Source organism: Elephas maximus, chromosome 17, assembly GCF_024166365.1.
Source record: "Elephas maximus indicus isolate mEleMax1 chromosome 17, mEleMax1 primary haplotype, whole genome shotgun sequence".
NCBI lineage: Eukaryota > Metazoa > Chordata > Mammalia > Proboscidea > Elephantidae > Elephas > Elephas maximus.
This window is the reverse complement of record NC_064835.1, coordinates 62,382,550-62,399,447: the sequence shown is the minus strand read 5'-3', so window position 1 is coordinate 62,399,447 and position 16,898 is coordinate 62,382,550. Positions and strand designations below refer to the sequence as shown.

Sequence of the window (16,898 nt, the reverse complement as noted above, 5' to 3'; positions counted from 1 at the left end):
TTTAATGTAGGTGATTACCGCTATACATTTCTCTTTGAAGGCTGCCCCTTCTGCATCCCATATGTTTTAGTGTGTTGGGCTTTATTTTTCATTTGACTCTACGTATTTTCTGACTTCTCTCTTGATTCTTCCTTGATCCATTGGTTGTTCATTAGTGTATTGTTTAATTTCCACATGTTTGTGGATTTTGCAGTTTTCCTTATGTTACTGATTTCTAGTTTCAGTGTACTGTGGTTGGAGAAGATTCATTGTATGATTTCAGGCTTATTAAATTTATTGAGACTTGCTTTGTGTCCTTAGATATGTGCTGACCTGGAGAATGATCCATTGCACTGGAGATGTTTACAAATTTATAATTGTTATATCTTGCAGGTGAATTGATACTTTTACCATTATGTAATGATCCTTTTTATACCTAACAGCATTTTTCCCTCTCAGTGTTGATTTGTATAACACAGTAGTTCTCAGTCAGGGACCATTTTGGCCCTCAGGGGACATGTGGCAATGTTTGGAGACATTATTTATTGTCACTAATGGTGCAGTGGAAACCCTGGTGGCATACTGGTTAAGTGCTACAGCTGCTCACCAAGAGGTTGGCAGTTCGAATCTGCCAGGCGCTCCTTGGAAACTCTATGGGGCACCTCTACTCTGTCCTGTAGGGTTGCTATGATTTGGAATTGACTCGATGGCAGTGGGTTTGGTGTTTTTGGTTTTTAATGGTGCAGTGGTTAAGCGTTCCCGGCTGCTAACCAAAAGTGTGGGAGTTCAGATGGTCCAGCCGCTCCTTAGAAACCCTATGGGGCAATTCTAGTCTGTCATATAGGGTTGCTGTGAGTTGAAATCGACTCGATGGCAGCGGGTTTGTTGTTTGTTTTGTTTAATGGGGACCACCACTTGTCTGTCAGTTTGTCGTACTGTAGTGGCTTGCATGTTGCTATGATGCTGGAAGCTGTATCACTGGTATTTCAAATACCAGCAGGGTCACCCATGGCATACAGGTTTCAGTGGAGCTTCCAGACTAACACAGACTTGGAAGAAAGTCCTGGTGACCTGCTTCTGAAAATGTAAACCTTGTGAATCACAACAGAACGTTGTCTGACTCATTTGCTTTGGATACGTCATCAGGAAGGGTTAATCACTAGAAGAGCACATCATGTTTGGCGAAGTAGAGAACCAACAGGGCAGCAGAGTCCTGTGGTGAGATGGGTTGGCACGATAGCTGTAATGATAGACTAGAACATGCCTGCGATCATGAGGATGATGCAGTGTTCTGTTGTACATAGGTTGCCGTGAGTTGGAGCTGACGTGACCACAGCTAACTGTCTACTATACACCTACTCACCCACGCACCCACTCATCCATCCATCCCCAACCATTGGGGTAGGAAGGGAAGATACCTAGGCCAGGGATACTGCTAAACATCCTACAATGCACAGGACAGCCTCTCACAACAAAGTGTTATCTGGTCCTAAATATCAGCAGCGCCAAGACTGAGAAATCGTGGTATCACATTAATACAGTACAAAAGTGGTAAATGAAAGAATAGCATCCATTTTTTAATAGGCAGGGATTATAAAATTAAAATAGGTATATTTGAGTGAAGAGCAGGTAAAAAAGACTCAATTAGTATTCTTACATATGAAACCATCATTGGAATAGTATAATATTTGCTTGGTATATTAATTTGTATACTTTTACTTTGAACCTTTCTGTTTCTTTATAACTTAGGTGTGTCCATTATAAATAGCATGCAGCTTATAAATAGCGTATAGTTTTTTTATTTGACAATTTGTCTCTTAAATATTGTGTTAGTACATTTACACTTACCATAATTACAGATATATTTCTTTTATTTTGCACCTTCTATTTATATTTCTTTTCTATGCTTTTTTCTCCTTGCCTGCTTTGCTTCTGTAAGATAACCTTGGAGTATCATTGACCTGCAGTCACTTTTGATTTTCCTGTTGATTTCATAGACAGCAGTGTAAATTTTAGCCCAAAATCTACATGAGGGCTGGTTCATACAAATTAGAACCCATACAAGATCTGGCTTAGTGGTTACAAAGTCTCAGGGTAACCCCCCCTTTTTTTTTCTTATTCTACCTACACACATCCTATGTCAAGACAATTTTCCTTGCCTCCGCTTTGTAGTCCAAGTCCTTCAGTGAGGAATTAGTCCTGCAAGGGCCTAGCTTTGTGTACGAGGATAAATCTTGTACAAGTGAGCCTCTTGTCTTGTCAGAGTAGCAGATGCCAAACTAGCATCCCCGTGTTTATAGCTCAATTATTACTCTAGTTTTTATCTATTTTTTATTTGGCCTGGAGGATTTGTCTCGGTTCCTTTCAGACTTAATTATGTATGTGAAAGAGTTGATTTTACCAGGTCTCCGCCATCCCTTTGGTGATCTGTAGCAGATTAGCTTTAGTCTGCCTGGCCCCAGAAACAAGTTGGCACAGCTGGTCTGGATTCACCTTGGCTCACATTTCTTTTGGCTGAGGTTTTTTAGTAGTTTTCAGATATTGCCTCTTTATCACTTTTGCTATGCTTTACCCTAAAACTTCTAAATGGCATATGTTGCAGCCCTTCAGAGTACCCCTGTGGCCCTTTAAGGTCTTTTTCACAATTTTTATCTCTTTAACCTTCTTTGTGCTACATGTGGATAACGACTTGCCACGGAGTCGGTTCTGGGTGAATTTGAACCTTTAACCTTTTGGTTAGTAGTACATTGTGTTAGCCGTTTGTACCACCCAGGGACTCCAAACTTCATTAGTAACTTTCAATTCACTTATTTTCTTTCCAGTTTTGTTTTATTTAGTATTTATTTCAATCTTTTTTTGATTTACGTCCAGGTTATTTTTTTTTGTTAACATTCATGTATTTTTAACACATTGCTGCCTATTTTACTTTCATAACTTCTTTTTTACGGATGCTGTATCTTTATCTCTTTGAAGAGCTACAATATTCTTATTTTAAATCCTTTCAAAGTGTAGTTTGTACTCTCATTTTTAGAGGGAGTTTTGTTTTGTTTTCTCTTTGTGTGCGCTCTTCTCTACCTTGTGTTTTTGTGGTTATCTCTGCCTTGCCCCCTTGTGGCTTTGCCTTTAGAAGAAGGTCTTGTGTTGGAAATCTTGGGTTCTTATTCTGCAGGAATATTGGTAAAAGTCAAGAACCAGTCTCTGAAGCAGTGGATGGGTTGACGTAAGTCCTCTGCTCTTTTCCAATTGCATGGCTTCCTCCTTGGGCTATGATCTCAGACTTTATTATCTCTTTTCACTGGTGAGAGAGCCCTGCTTAAACCCCTGATTTCACAAAAGAAGCCTAACTTTGGTTCCCACTGCTCATGCTATGAGTTGATTTTGGTCCCCATCATTAGGGTTAATCTCTTAGCTGTCTGAAGCGTAACACTTAAAAATAGGCAACTTGCTTGTTTCTTTTACCTTTAGGTATATGAGTTTAAAGAACTGCTGTGGTTTATTGGCAAGGATGTTGAGTCCTAACTGTAACCTTATATCTCTGTTTCCTTGTCTTTAAGTGACAATAATAACTTGGACAGTGGTTGTGAAGTGGTAATGTTTTATATATATATATATACATATATATATATATATATATGTATATATATATATGAAAGTGCATTATAAGCTGAGAAGAATGATCTATTAGGTTATTTTTATTATTGTATAATCATAGTGATTGTGTTAAATCTGCTTTTGACTTTAGGTTGTTCCAATGACCTGTCGTGTATGGCAGCAATCACTAAATCAAGGCAATAATGGAACAAAGATTTCCAGTACTAATGTGGTCTCACTGGAAACAACTCAGTGGGGGCCTGGAGATGATCAGGTATGTCTTCTGTGAATGCAGACTATCCTCCTTTGATAAGCAGCACAAGAAATTTTGATTGTGAGGAATGGAAAGAGGCGAATTACGTTAATATTTCATTTTTCCAACAAATCTTTGGCACCCTAATTATATAGACCATCAGTTCATTTTTTAGCCCCTTCTCAGGACCCATTTTTAGCCTTCAAAATTATTCTAAAGAGCTTTTGTTTATGTGGGTTATATCTATCAATATTTATCATACTAGAAATTAAAACAAAATTTAAAAAATTAATCTTAAATTAATTTAAAAATAACATCTATTGTATCTTAATATAAATGATATATTTCAAAAATGAGAAATGACTACTTTTTCTATGGGAAAAAAATTAGTTGGGAAGAGTGGCATTGATTTGACTTTGAACATCTCTTTAATGTCTGCCATAATAGAAGAAGTTGGATTCTCATAGCTGCCTGTGCATTCAGCCTTTTGGGATGTATTGTTTTGGTTGAAGTAAATGAAGAAAATAGATATGGCCTCACATAAATATATAGTTAGAAAAGGTAGGACCGCACAGATCCCCTGAAAGGGCGTTAGAGAAGACCCCTGGGGAATCCTCAGACCATACCTTGAGAACCACTGGCATAGAATATAGTCATCATGAGCTTAGAAAAAATTGAAGAATCTTGTGCAGATTGGGGGAAAAAAAAATCATGTATTTTTGTTAGAGGCAAAAAAAAAAAACAAAACGCAGGCTTACTTATACAGGTTAAATCTTTAAGGTTGATCAATAACTCAGTTATCAGGTTTCTTCTAGCATCTTTAGTTTTCCCTAAATTGCAGTGATGACTCATTAGATGTAGGATATGGAGAAAGGGAGACTTGCTTTCACTGAGGGAAAGGGATCCTTGACCTGAAAAAGCACAGTACTCTGGGGTCTAAATAGTTCAGTGTTTTCTTAGGGCATGTGTGTGGTAGAACACAGTCTCAAAACTGATGTGTTCCGTTTATACCTGTCTATGGTTTGTATTTTATTAAAAAAAAAAATTTTTTTTTTAATAAAATACAAACCATAGATGGATCCTGTAGTTCTTTATTTCTGCCTTTATGTCTGGGTTCCTTCAAATAGCTGGAGCGTTATGCCATTTTCCTAAGTCTTTTCTCTCCTTTCTGCTTCTGATTATTCTGCTCTTTAGACATACTTTTTGTTATCACCTAAGTTACCTTTCTGTATTCATTGAAAACGTAGTGCTTGACACACCATCTTCTATTATTTTCTTTTAGTTCAGCTTACCTTATATGTAACATCTGAAGTTCTTGGATCTTTGATCCAAACTCCAGAGATCTTTTCCTCCACCCCTGCTTCCATCTCCCTCTCAGTTACCTATCTCATGGGCATAGCCTAGGCCTTGTCATCATTAGTAATTTGAGTACAAATATCTCATTTTCTCTTCCCCTCCAGCTACTGCCCGGTTACTCTGCTCCCTGTTAACAGTGAAATTTTCAGGAGTCCCTTCAATCTTTGTTTCCATTTCCTGATAGCCTACCCTCATTTTTGAGAAGTCATATTTTTTGAGATATAATTTCAAATACAGTAAAATTCAGTCTTTTTAGGTATACATATAATTTTTTAAATGATTTTTATTGTGCTTTAAGTGAAAGTTTACAAATCAAGTCAGTCTCTCACATATAAACTTACATACACCTTACTACACACTCCCATTTACTCTCCCCCTAATGAGTCAGCCTGCTCCCTCCTTCCAGTCTCTCCTGTCATGACCATTTTGCCAGTTTCTAACCCTCTGTACCCTCCCATCTCCCCTCCAGACAGGAGATGCCAACCCAGTCTCAAGTGTCCACCTGATACAAGTAGCTCACTCCTAATCAGCATCTCTCTCCAACCCATTGTCCAGTCCATTCCATGTCTGATGAGTTGGCTTCGGGAATGGTTCCTATCCTGGGCCAGCAGAAGGTTTGGGGACCATGACCGCCGGGATTCTTCTAGTCTTAGTCAGACCATTAAGTCTGGTCTTTTTATGAGAATTTGGCATCTTCATCCCACTGTTCTCCTGCTCCCTCAGGGGTTCTCTGTTGTGCTCCCTGTCAGGGCAGTCATCGGTTGTCGCAGGGCACCATCTAGTTCTTCTGGTCTCAGGATGATGTAAGTCTCTAGTTCATGTGGCCCTTTCTGTCTCTTGGGCTCATAATTATCTTGTGACCTTGGTGTTCTTCATTCTCCTTTGATCCAGGTGGGTTGAGACCAATTGATGCATCTTAGATGGCCGCTTGTTAGCATTTAAGACCCCAGACACCTCATTTCAAAGTGGGATGCAGAACGTTTTCATAATAGAATTATTTTGCCAATTGATTTAGAAGTCCCCTTAAGCCATAGTCCCCAAACCCCCGCCCTTGCTCCGCTGACCTTCAAGCATTCAGTTTATCCAGGAAACTTCTTTGCTTTTGGTCCAGTCCAGTTGAGCTGACCTTCCCTGTATTGAATATTGTCCTTCCTTCACCTGAAGTAGTTCTTATCTAGTATCTAATCAGTAAATAACCCTCACCCAGTCTCCTTCCCTCCCCGCTCTGGTAACCACAAAAGAATGTGTTCTTCTCAGTTTAAACTGTTTCTCAAGATCTTATAATAGTGGTCTTATACAATATTTACAATAAATATTTACATATAAATTACACATAGGTATTTACAATATTTGGAAACCCTGGTGGCGTAATGGTTAAGTGCTACGGCTGCTAACCAAAGGGTTGGCAGCTCAAGTCCGCCAGGTGCTCCTTGGAAACTCTATGGGGCAGTTCTACTCTGTCCTATAGGGTCCCTCTGAGTCGGAATCGACTCGATGGCACTGGGTGGGTTATACAATATTTGTCCTTTTGCATCTGACTAATTTCACTCAGCATAATGCCTTCCAGGTTCCTTCGTGCTATGAAATGTTTCACAGATTCATCACTGTTCTTTATCGATGAGTAGTATTCCATTGTGTGAATATACCGTAATTTATTTATCCATTCATCTGTTGATGGACACCTTGGTTGCTTCCAGCTTTTTGCTATTGTAAACAGTGCTGCAATAAACATGGGTGTGCATATATCTGTTCGTGTAAAGGCTCTTATTTCTCTAGGATATACTCCGAGGAGTGGGATTTCTGGGTTGTGTGGTAGTTCTATTTCTAAGTTTTTAAGGAAACCCCAGATCGATTTCCAGAGTGGTTGTACTATTTTACATTCCCACCAGCAGTGTATAAGAGTTCCAATCTCTCCACAGCCTCTCCAACATTTATTATTTTGTGTTTTTTGGATTAATGCCAGCCTTGTTGGAGTGAGATGGAACCTCATCGTAGTTTTAATTTGCATTTCTCTAATGGCTAATGATCCAGAGCATTTCCTCATGTATCTGTTAGCCGCCTGAATATCTTCTTTAGTGAAGTGCATGTTCATATCCTTTGCCCAATTTTTAATTGGGTTGTTTGTCTTTTTGTGGCTGAGTTTTAACAGAATCATGTAGATTTTAGAGATCAGGCGCTGGTCGGAGATGTCATAGCAGAAAATTTTTTCCCAGTCTGCAGGTGGTCTTCTTACTCTTTTGGTGAAGTCTTTGGATGAGCATAGGCGTTTCATTTTTAGGAGCTCGCGGTTATCTGGTTTCTCTTGGTCATTTTTGGTAATGTTTTGTATTCTGTTTATGCCTTGGTATACATATAATTTTAATGAATATATGCCATCACGTAATCACCACATATTCGAAATATAGAACATTGCCATCACCCCCAAAAAGTTTCCTTGTGTCTCTTTGTGATCAGTTACCTCCCCCACCTCTGGTCCTTGGCAATCTGATTTGTGTTGCTGTAGTTTTGCCTTTTCTGAATTATACGGTGTATAGACTTTTGAGTCTGGTTTCTTTCACTTAGCTTATGCTTTGAGATTCATCTCAGTTGTTGCATGCATCAAATAATTGGTTCCTTTATACATTTTCTTTCTGGGTAGTATTCCATTGTATGGGTGATTCATAGTTTATTTATCCATTAACTAGTTGAAGAACATTTGGATTGTTTACAGATTTTGACTCTTTTGAACAAGACTGCTTTAAACATTCATGTACAAATTTTTTTGAGTAGATATAATGGTTTAATTTTTTTTGGATAAATACCTAGGTGTGGAATTGCTGACTGATACAGTAATTGTATGTTTAACTTTGTAAGAAAGTGCCAAACCGTTTTCCAAAGTGGCTGTACCAATTTGCATTCCTACCAACAATGAAGGAGCCCTCGTGGCTCAGTGGTTAAAGCTGTTGGCTGCTAACCAAAAGGTCAGCGGTTCAAACCCACCAGCCACTCCACGGGAGGAAGATGTGGCAGTCTGCTTCTGTGAAGATTTAGTCTTGGAAACTATGGGGCAGTTCTACTGTGTTCTTAGGGTGGCTGTAAGTTCAGAATCGACTACATGGTGGTGGGTTTTGGGTACCAGCAATGTATGAGAGTTCTAGTTACTCTTTATCCTTGTCAATATTTGGTATTCTCAGTTTTCTTTTTTTAAAATTTTAGCTATCCTAAAATGTGTGTCATAGTGTCTCAGTATGGTTTTAATATGCATTTCTCTAATGACTAATTATGCTATCATCTTTTTTTTTGTGCTTATTTCCTATCTATGTCCCTTCTTTAAAGAAGTATCTCTTTTAATCTCTTCCATAATTTTTTGGGTGGTTTGTTTTCACATGTTAAGTTTTGAGAGTTTTTTATATACTGTAGATGCAAGTCCTTTATCAGATACATGTTGTGGAAATAATTTGTCCTAGTCTGTGATTTGTCTTTGTATTCTCCTAACAGTGTCTTTTGAAGAGCAGACATTTTAATTTTGATGGAATCTGATTTATTGATTTTTTTTTTTCTTTTATGGTTTGTGCTTTTTGTGTTGTATCTGATAAATATTGGCCAAATCCCAGGTCACAAAGATTTTTTCCTGTATTTTCTTCTAGAATATTTTCTATGATGTTTTCTCAACCTTGGTATTTGAAATATTTGGGCCAGCTAATTCTTTGTTGTGGAGGGCTGTCTTTTGTATTGTAAGATGTTTAGTAGCATCCCTGGTTTCTGCTCACTAGATACTAGTAGCATTCACCCAAATTTTGAACATCAAAAATGTCTCCAAACATTGCCAAATGGCCCATGGTGGGAGCAAAATACCCTCCACTTGAGAACCATTGTTTTAGAAGCTTTATAGTTTTAGGTTTCACATTTATGTCTGTGATCCAATTTTAGTTGGTTTTTGTATATGGTGTGAAGTATGGGTCTAGTTTCATTTTCTTACATACGGATATCTAATTGTTATGCCAGCACCATTTGCTGAAAAGATCAGCTTTTCTCCAATAGTTTCCTTGGCATCTTTGTCAAAATAGATTGACCATCAGACATGGATTGGACTGGACAATGGGTTGGAGAGGGATGCTGGTGAGGAGTGAGCTTCTTGAATCAGGTGGACACTTTGAGACTGTGTTGGCATCTCCTGCCTGGAGGGGAGATGAGAGGGTGGAGGGGGTTAGAAGCTGGCGAAATGGACACAAAAAGAGAGAGTGGAGGGAAAGAGTGGGCTGTCTTATTAGGGGGAGAGTAATTGGGAATGTGTAGCAGGGTGTATATGGGTTTTTGTGTGAGAGACTGACTTGATTTGTAAACTTTCACTTAAAGCACAATAAAAATTATACAAAAAAATAGATTGACCATTTATATGGATCTATTTCTGAACTCTAGTCCTTTGATTTATATGTCTATTCTCATGCAAATATCACACTTTTTAGTTACTGTACTGGCTTGAAATCAGGTAGTGTGAGTCCTCCAATTTTATTTTCTCTTTAGAAATTGTTTCATATCTTTGAGTTTTTAAAGAAACAGAAACAATGTGAGAGACGAAGAGGAGGAGAGAATGAAAGAGACTGATTGATTTCAAGGGATTGGCTCACACAATTGTGGGTGCTGGCAAGTTCAAAATCTGTAGGTCAGGTGGCAGGCTGGAAACTTGGAGGCTTGCGTGCTGAGACCTGTAGATCAGGCAATGGAAAGAGTATAGAGTGGAGAGAAGGAGAGTGAGTTCTGCCAAAATATTTTATGTATGGAGGCAGAACACACCCTAAGGAAACTCATTTTTCAACTAATTGATTATACGTTATGTGCGATTACACTATGGAAGGTGGTTACATTACATTACATCTGGAACAGCAACTAGTCTAGTGTTTAGTCAAACCACTAGAACCATAGTCTAGCCAAAGTGACACATAAAATTAACCATCACAGTTTATTCTAGGTTCTTTGAATTTTCTTGTAAATTTTGGAATTAGCTTGTCAATTTCTGTTTAAACAAAAGTGCCTGCTGGATTTTGATTAAGATTGCATTGAGTCTATAAATCAATTTTAAGAAAATTGACATCTGAACAGTAGTGAGTAATCCACAAACACAACATTTCTCTTAATTTATTTAGGTCTTTAATTTCTTAATCAATTTTTTGTTTTCATTGTACCAATCTTACAAATGTTTTGTTAGACTTGTTGGTATTTAAAAAATTTTCTATTTCCTATTGTTCATTTCAAGTGTATAGAAATATAATTGACCTTTTTATATTGACTTTGTATCTCATACCTTGCTAATCTCATTTACCAGTTCTAGTAGCTATTTTGTAGATTCTTTAGGATTTTCTAATAGACAGTCATGTCTACTGCATTTTATTTTTTCCTTTTTTATATATATCTTATAACCTACTCCTCACTTAGCAACTCTCTTGCTAGCCAACTTTTCGCATTTATGACAGTAGTAGAAAATCTTCTATCCTGCTATCTTGCATATTCACAACGTAAGTCTGGCAGTAACGAATGCCGAGGCAAGAGACGAAAGTAACGCTGGCTGTGTGATATTTAAGGTTGTGTGTCAGCTTGGCTGCGCCATGATTCTCAGTGGTTTGGCAGTTATGTAATGGTATAGTCTTATTCTATTTTGTGATCTGATGTGGTCATCCTCCATTTTTGCATAACCCAATTTTCAAATAATGACCTGGTCTTCGGAACCTAACTGTGTTGATAAATGAGGAGTGGCTGACATAATGCACTGACAAGGATATACCCAATTTTTCACTTGATCGGTTTTGTGTTCTGGCCCCAACAGTGCTGTTACCATGGTTACCAACAACATTTGTCTAGCTGAGTACAGTGAAGACTTTTGTTCTCATCTTAGGTGCAATAAATAGCATTGATACTATTAGTCACTGCATACTTCTTAAAATCATTTCCTTTCTTGACTTCTCCTGGTTTTGTTTCTACCCCTCTGGTTATTCTCATAGTATTTTTTGCTGCCTTATCTCCCTCTGCTAAGTCAAAGATTGCAAGCTGCAGACATAAACATGACCCAAATGTGGCTTTCAGAAAAAAAATTGGGGGGGCACAGGTTTAAAAATTTTGAAAAGGAATAAACTTTAAAGTGAGCATACAGCATATATAGCTGGACACAGGTCCCATTACTCTGAAATTCTAGGCCAGCTTAACCCTTTTCTGTTACCTTCCTGGCCCTTCCAGAGTTGTTGACATCTGCTCAAAATGTTGGAATGTATTTGGTTCTCATCCAGATCCAGGGTTTTAAATGTATCTATATACGTACTGATGATTTCCAAATTTACATTTCCAATTTTTAGTTCTCCTTCAAAATTTGTTTGTACAGTCAATCCTCATTATTCATGAATTCTGTATTTGTGAATTTGCGCACAATGAGATACCACTTAACTTGAAAATCTATACTTGCATTTTGCTTTTATGGTCATTTGCAGATACGTGCAGAGTGGCAAAAAATTTGAGTTGCCCAATATGCGCTTTCCCAGCTGAGGTCAAAAAAGGTGGTGCTCTGCCTTCTGGTTTCAGCTCTCATAAATGTAAACAAGTGTCCTTTTTTGGCCTATTTAGTGCCATGTGTTTTACATTTTTGAGCTTTTTATTGATAACTCTGCTGTTTAAAATAACCCCTAAGCATAGTGCGGAAGTGCTCTCTAGTGTTCCTAAGGCTGTGATGTGCTTTCTGGAGAAAATATGTGTGTTGATAAGTTTCGTTCAGGCACGAGTTACGGTGCTGTTTGCTGTGAGTTCAGTGTTCATGAATCAACAATATATGTTAAATAAGGTGTCTTTAAACAGGAACACATATAAAACAAGATTATGTACTGCTTGGTTGACAAAAATGTTGTGACCAGAGGCTTACAAGAACCTAACTATATTTCCCTTATAAGCGATGGTTCAGTATCCTCTAATTCAGTGTTGGCAGCAACTTTATGGTGCATTAAAGAAAAAAAAAATCAAACCTGTTGCCCTTGAGTCAATTCTGACTCATAGTGACCCTACAGGACAAAGTAGAACTGCCCCATAGAGTTTCTGAGGAGTGCCTGATAGATTCAAACCGCTGACCTGTTAGTTAGCAGCCGTAGCTCTTAACCACTATGCCACCAGGATTTCTTTATAAAGCATAACCACCATGAATAGGTGAGAATTTACTTATCAACTGCTTATTCATCATCCCTGTTAATATCTGTAGAAAATACTGAGAGATGTGAATTTTTTTTTATACTGATTAGAAAGGTATAATACCAGGAATCTTTGTGTGATAGAAATATTGCAACAAAACTTAATTTGCAGTAAAAGGATAACCTACAGAATGGAAGAAAATATTTGGAAACCATGTGTCTGATAAGGGTTTAGTATCCCGAATATATAAAAACTCATACAACTCAAAAACAAAAAGGCAAACAACACAATTTAAAAATGGGCAAAGGACTTGATTAGTCATTTCACCAGAGAAAGTCTAGAAATGGCAAATAAGCACATGAAAAGATGCTCAGCATTGTTAATCATTAGGGAAATGCAAATTTAAACCACAATGAGATGCCACTTAACACGCAGTAGGACGGTTATTTAAAAAAAAAAAAAACACAAAATAAGTGTTAGCAAAGATGTAGAGAAATTGGAACCCAGCCATTGCTGGTGGGAATGTAAAAAATGGTACAGCCATTGTGGAAAGCAGTTTGGCAGTTCTTCAAAAAGTTATACATAGAATTACTATATGACCCAGCATTTCCGCTCCTAAGTATATTCCCCAGAGATTGAAAGCTGGAAAGGAAACAGATATGTGTACACCAGTGTTCATTGCAGCACTAGTCACAATAACCAAAAGGTACAACAACCCAACTGATGAATAGGTAAATGTGGTATATTCATATAATGGAGTTATTATTTAGCCATAAGGATAAACGATGTTCTGATACATGCTACGACATGGATGAACCTTGAAAACATTATGCTGAAAGAAATAAATCAGTCACAAAAGGACAAATATTATATGATCCCATTTATATGAAATATTTAAAGTAGGCAAATGCAGAGACAAAAGACAATTAGTGGTTACCAGGGATACGGGAGGGAGAGAGGAGGAATGGGGAGTTATTGCTTAATGGATACTGAAGTTCTGTTGGTTGGCAAAAATTTTGTTTGGGGTGACGAAAAAGTTTTGGAAATAGTGGTAATGATTGCACAACATTATGAATGTAATTAATGTCAATGAATTGTACACTTAAAAATGGTTTAAACAGCGAATTTTTTTGTTACATATATTTTGCCACAATAGAGTTTAAAAAATATATATGTAGAAAGAAAAGGAATGTTGAACATAGGTTATTTATTTTATGATGAGAGATTGTAAGAGTATGTTTATATGAGGAAGGGAATGGTGCAGTCGAGAAGGAGAAATGGACAAAGGAAAGAGGGAGGGTTACATATACCAAGGTAATTGTTGAAAAAAATGGAGTGGGACGGGAAGGACTTTGATAAGCGGAGATCACAAGATGGAAATCTGGGTAGGTAATGGGATTGTAGATTTGGTGGCAGGAAGATAATGGAGTTGCTGTCTTTTGCTATACACTTTTGAAGTAGATAAGGTCATAAGTTGAATATGGGGAGGTACAGTTTGGTAGTTTTGAGGAGAGAAGGTATGTAGTAATTTCAGAGCATCAACTCAGGAGGAAAATGCTGAGTGCCTTTGAGTTTTAATGTCATCAGTTTAAAGGAAAACTAGTCAGTTGGATGTGTGCTTTTTCCACCAATATGCTGCTGCTTGAATTCAGGCAAGGAAAATATTGAATCAGAGCTAGGGATTTGACAGGCAAATGGAATAGTGGAGATAAAGGTAAGAAAATTAAGAATTTTTGTAATGCAGTGATTATAACAGTGACTATAAATGTTCAGAGGGCTAAAGAAGGAAACACACATAAGAAAACAATGATGAAAAGTGTAAACATAGAATTGGTTTTCTTCATGAGATTAAAGAATTACTGCAGTTGAGGTGTTAGAGAAAGTAATCTGTGGTCAGAGGATGAGCAGGAGGACAAATGGCTCAGTCTGTTATCAGTAGTGAGGATGAACTGTGAGGCCTAAGCTGAGAGGGAGCCATGGATCAAAGGGCTGATAGCGAGAATTACATATTTTGAGAAACACAGAAAGTACACGTTTATTTTTTCTGAATTTAGGTGAGAATGTGATTAAATAGGAAGCTATATGCTACTTGAGTGGACATTTTAATCTAAATATTAATATGTGTGGTTACTCAGTTAATGACCTAGCATGTTTCTCTTCAAAATTATTGTTTTAGAAAACGGAATCTTGGCATTGTCTTCCTCAAGAAGTGGACTTTTCCCAAACCTTGGATACATCCCAGACCAGGTTTAATGTGAGAAAGGAAGGGGCTGAAGTAACAGACTTCCCCTCTCTGGAGGAAGGCATGTTGACCCAGTCAGAAAATCAAGTGAAGGAACACAACAGAGATTTCTTATGTTCTCCATTGCTAGGTAATGCCTCTTTATTTTTAAGTAGTAGTAAATACCTCATTTGTAAAACACTTTCAGAAGACTGCAACTCCTCTAAGTCCTTTGTTGAGTTTAGGAGCTCTGTAGAGCTGTACTCAAAGGTAATAACTTATTTCTGGTTTTCTACATTGGCCAGCTCGTCTAGTTATGTTGAAGTGCAGGTGCTTGTCATTTTGTCACATCCTGTTGTTCACAGAAGGCAGAAAGGTGACAGTTTCCTCTCTAGTGAATGTGCTTCATCAGTGCCGACTTTGTGGAGTTCTTGGGATAAATCATATGTTATCCCTTGACTCCTTCTGTCAGCATCAGAGACTCCACGATTCCTAAAAAACACATAAAAACCAAACAAACGTTCATGTTTGCCTCCTTGATTCTTAGAATTAAAGTATATGCTATTATCTTAAGTTTTCAGGCCTAAAAATTGAGATAGAGAGATTAAGTAACTTGTCTGAGATAGATAATACTGCTTTCCTCTGTTTGATATAGAATTGATTTGCCAGCTCTTTACAGACGATATTTGAAGTACCTTTCAAATTATTAAGTTAGGAGATAGAATTATAATAGGACTACTTTGGGTCATTGAAGCTATATAAGAGCGCTTCACCAATATAGTAATTAGAAAATTTTCATGCCTAAATCATACTTCAGAAAAATACTATTCTGTCCTTTTGTTTTCTTTTTTAAAAAGTGAAAAAGGCAACAACCACGTCTTTTCTGTATAAAATTATATATCTGTGTGTGTATATGTTACATCAGTTACTTTTTATTTTAGGCTTCTTGATTCATGCTAAAAATGTGTACGTAAGACTGCTATTTTGATAACAAAAACTAGCCAGTTTCATTGCTGGGTAATGAAAATTAAGCATAATTATTTGTATCAGTTTTCAGATTAAACTTTGGTTTTTTAAAAGTTGCTCTTGAACTGTACATAACTATCTTTTATCTTGATTATTGTGTGATTTACTAAAACCTGTACTTTTGGTTATAGCATCTGATTAATATGTTATTATTGAATAATTTTATATAGAATATTTCCTTTTACAGATTTTAAGGAATCCTTTTTAAGTTAAATTAAAAATCTTTTTTTTTTTCTCGTACATACTGTTTTATGACATTGGTTAACAACCCCACAACATGTCAACACTCTCCCTTCTCAACCTTGGGTTCCCTATTACCAGCTTTCCTGTTCCCTCCTGCCTTCTAGTCCTTGCCCTTAGGCTGGCACGCTCCTTTAGTCTCACTTTGTCTTATGAGCCTGTCCACTCTTTGGCTGAAGGGTGAACCTCAGGAGTGACTTCATTACTGAGTTAAAGGGTGTTCGGGGGCCATATTCTTGGGGTTTCCCCAATTTCTGTTAGGCCAGTAAGTCTGGTATTTTTTTTGTGAGTTAGAGTTTTGTTCTACATTTTTTCCAGCTCTGTCTGGAATCCTCTATCGTAATCCTTGTCAGAGCAGTCAGTGGTTGTAGCCGGGTACCATCTAGTTGTACTAGACTCAGACTGGTGGAGGGTGTGGTAGTTGTGGTCCATTAGTCCTTTGGACTAATCTTTCCCTTGTGTCTTTAGTTTTCTTCATTCTCCCTTGCTCCCGAAAGGTGAGACCAGTGAAGTATATTAGATGGCCACACACAGGCTTTTGAGACCCCAGATGCTATTCACCACAGTAGGATGTATTTTCTTTATAAGCTATGTTATGCCAGTTGAACTAGATGTTTGCTGAGACCATGGTCCCCACAGACCCCGTCCCAGCAATTTGGTCCCTCAGGGATTTTGGATGTGTCTATGGAGCTTCCATGACCTTGCCTTGTACAGGTTGTGCTGGCTTCCCCAGTATTGTGTATTGTCTTACCCTTCACCAAAGTTATCACTTATCTATTGTTTATTTAGTGTTTTTCCCTCCCCACCCGTCCCCTCCCTCATAACCGTCAAAGATTGTTTCTTTTTGTGTAAACCTTTTCATGAGTTAAATTAAAAATATCTTGAAAAAATATTTTAGGCTTATATCTCTTAAAAGAAACAAGAACAAGTGAAAAACTAGACTTCAAAAACAAATATCAAGTCATTTCATTCTCAATGAAATACAAAATTTTAAATTTAAATCCTTTGGTTTAGTGGGAATGTTTTAAAGGGAGGTTCTGATTGGATAATTAGGATAAGCCTTTTTTTAGGGGAGCAGGATTCCACCATGAA

The 16,898-nt window shown here is 37.5% G+C and overlaps 1 protein-coding gene across 4 annotated transcripts in view; it reads left to right on the top strand.

Moving 5' to 3' along the window:
* ALMS1 (ALMS1 centrosome and basal body associated protein) overlaps positions 1-16,898 on the top strand; it is a 187,270-nt gene that overhangs the window by 22,270 nt on the left and 148,102 nt on the right. For 3 of the 4 annotated variants that reach the window (XM_049856194.1, XM_049856193.1, XM_049856196.1), the window contains exons 2-3: positions 3,722-3,844; positions 14,496-14,691. In XM_049856194.1, coding sequence (XP_049712151.1) covers positions 3,722-3,844; positions 14,496-14,691 — 319 coding nt within the window. Of the gene's footprint in view, positions 1-3,721; positions 3,845-14,495; positions 14,692-16,898 lie in introns of those variants that run through there. The other variant, XM_049856195.1, reaches the window with a different exon arrangement.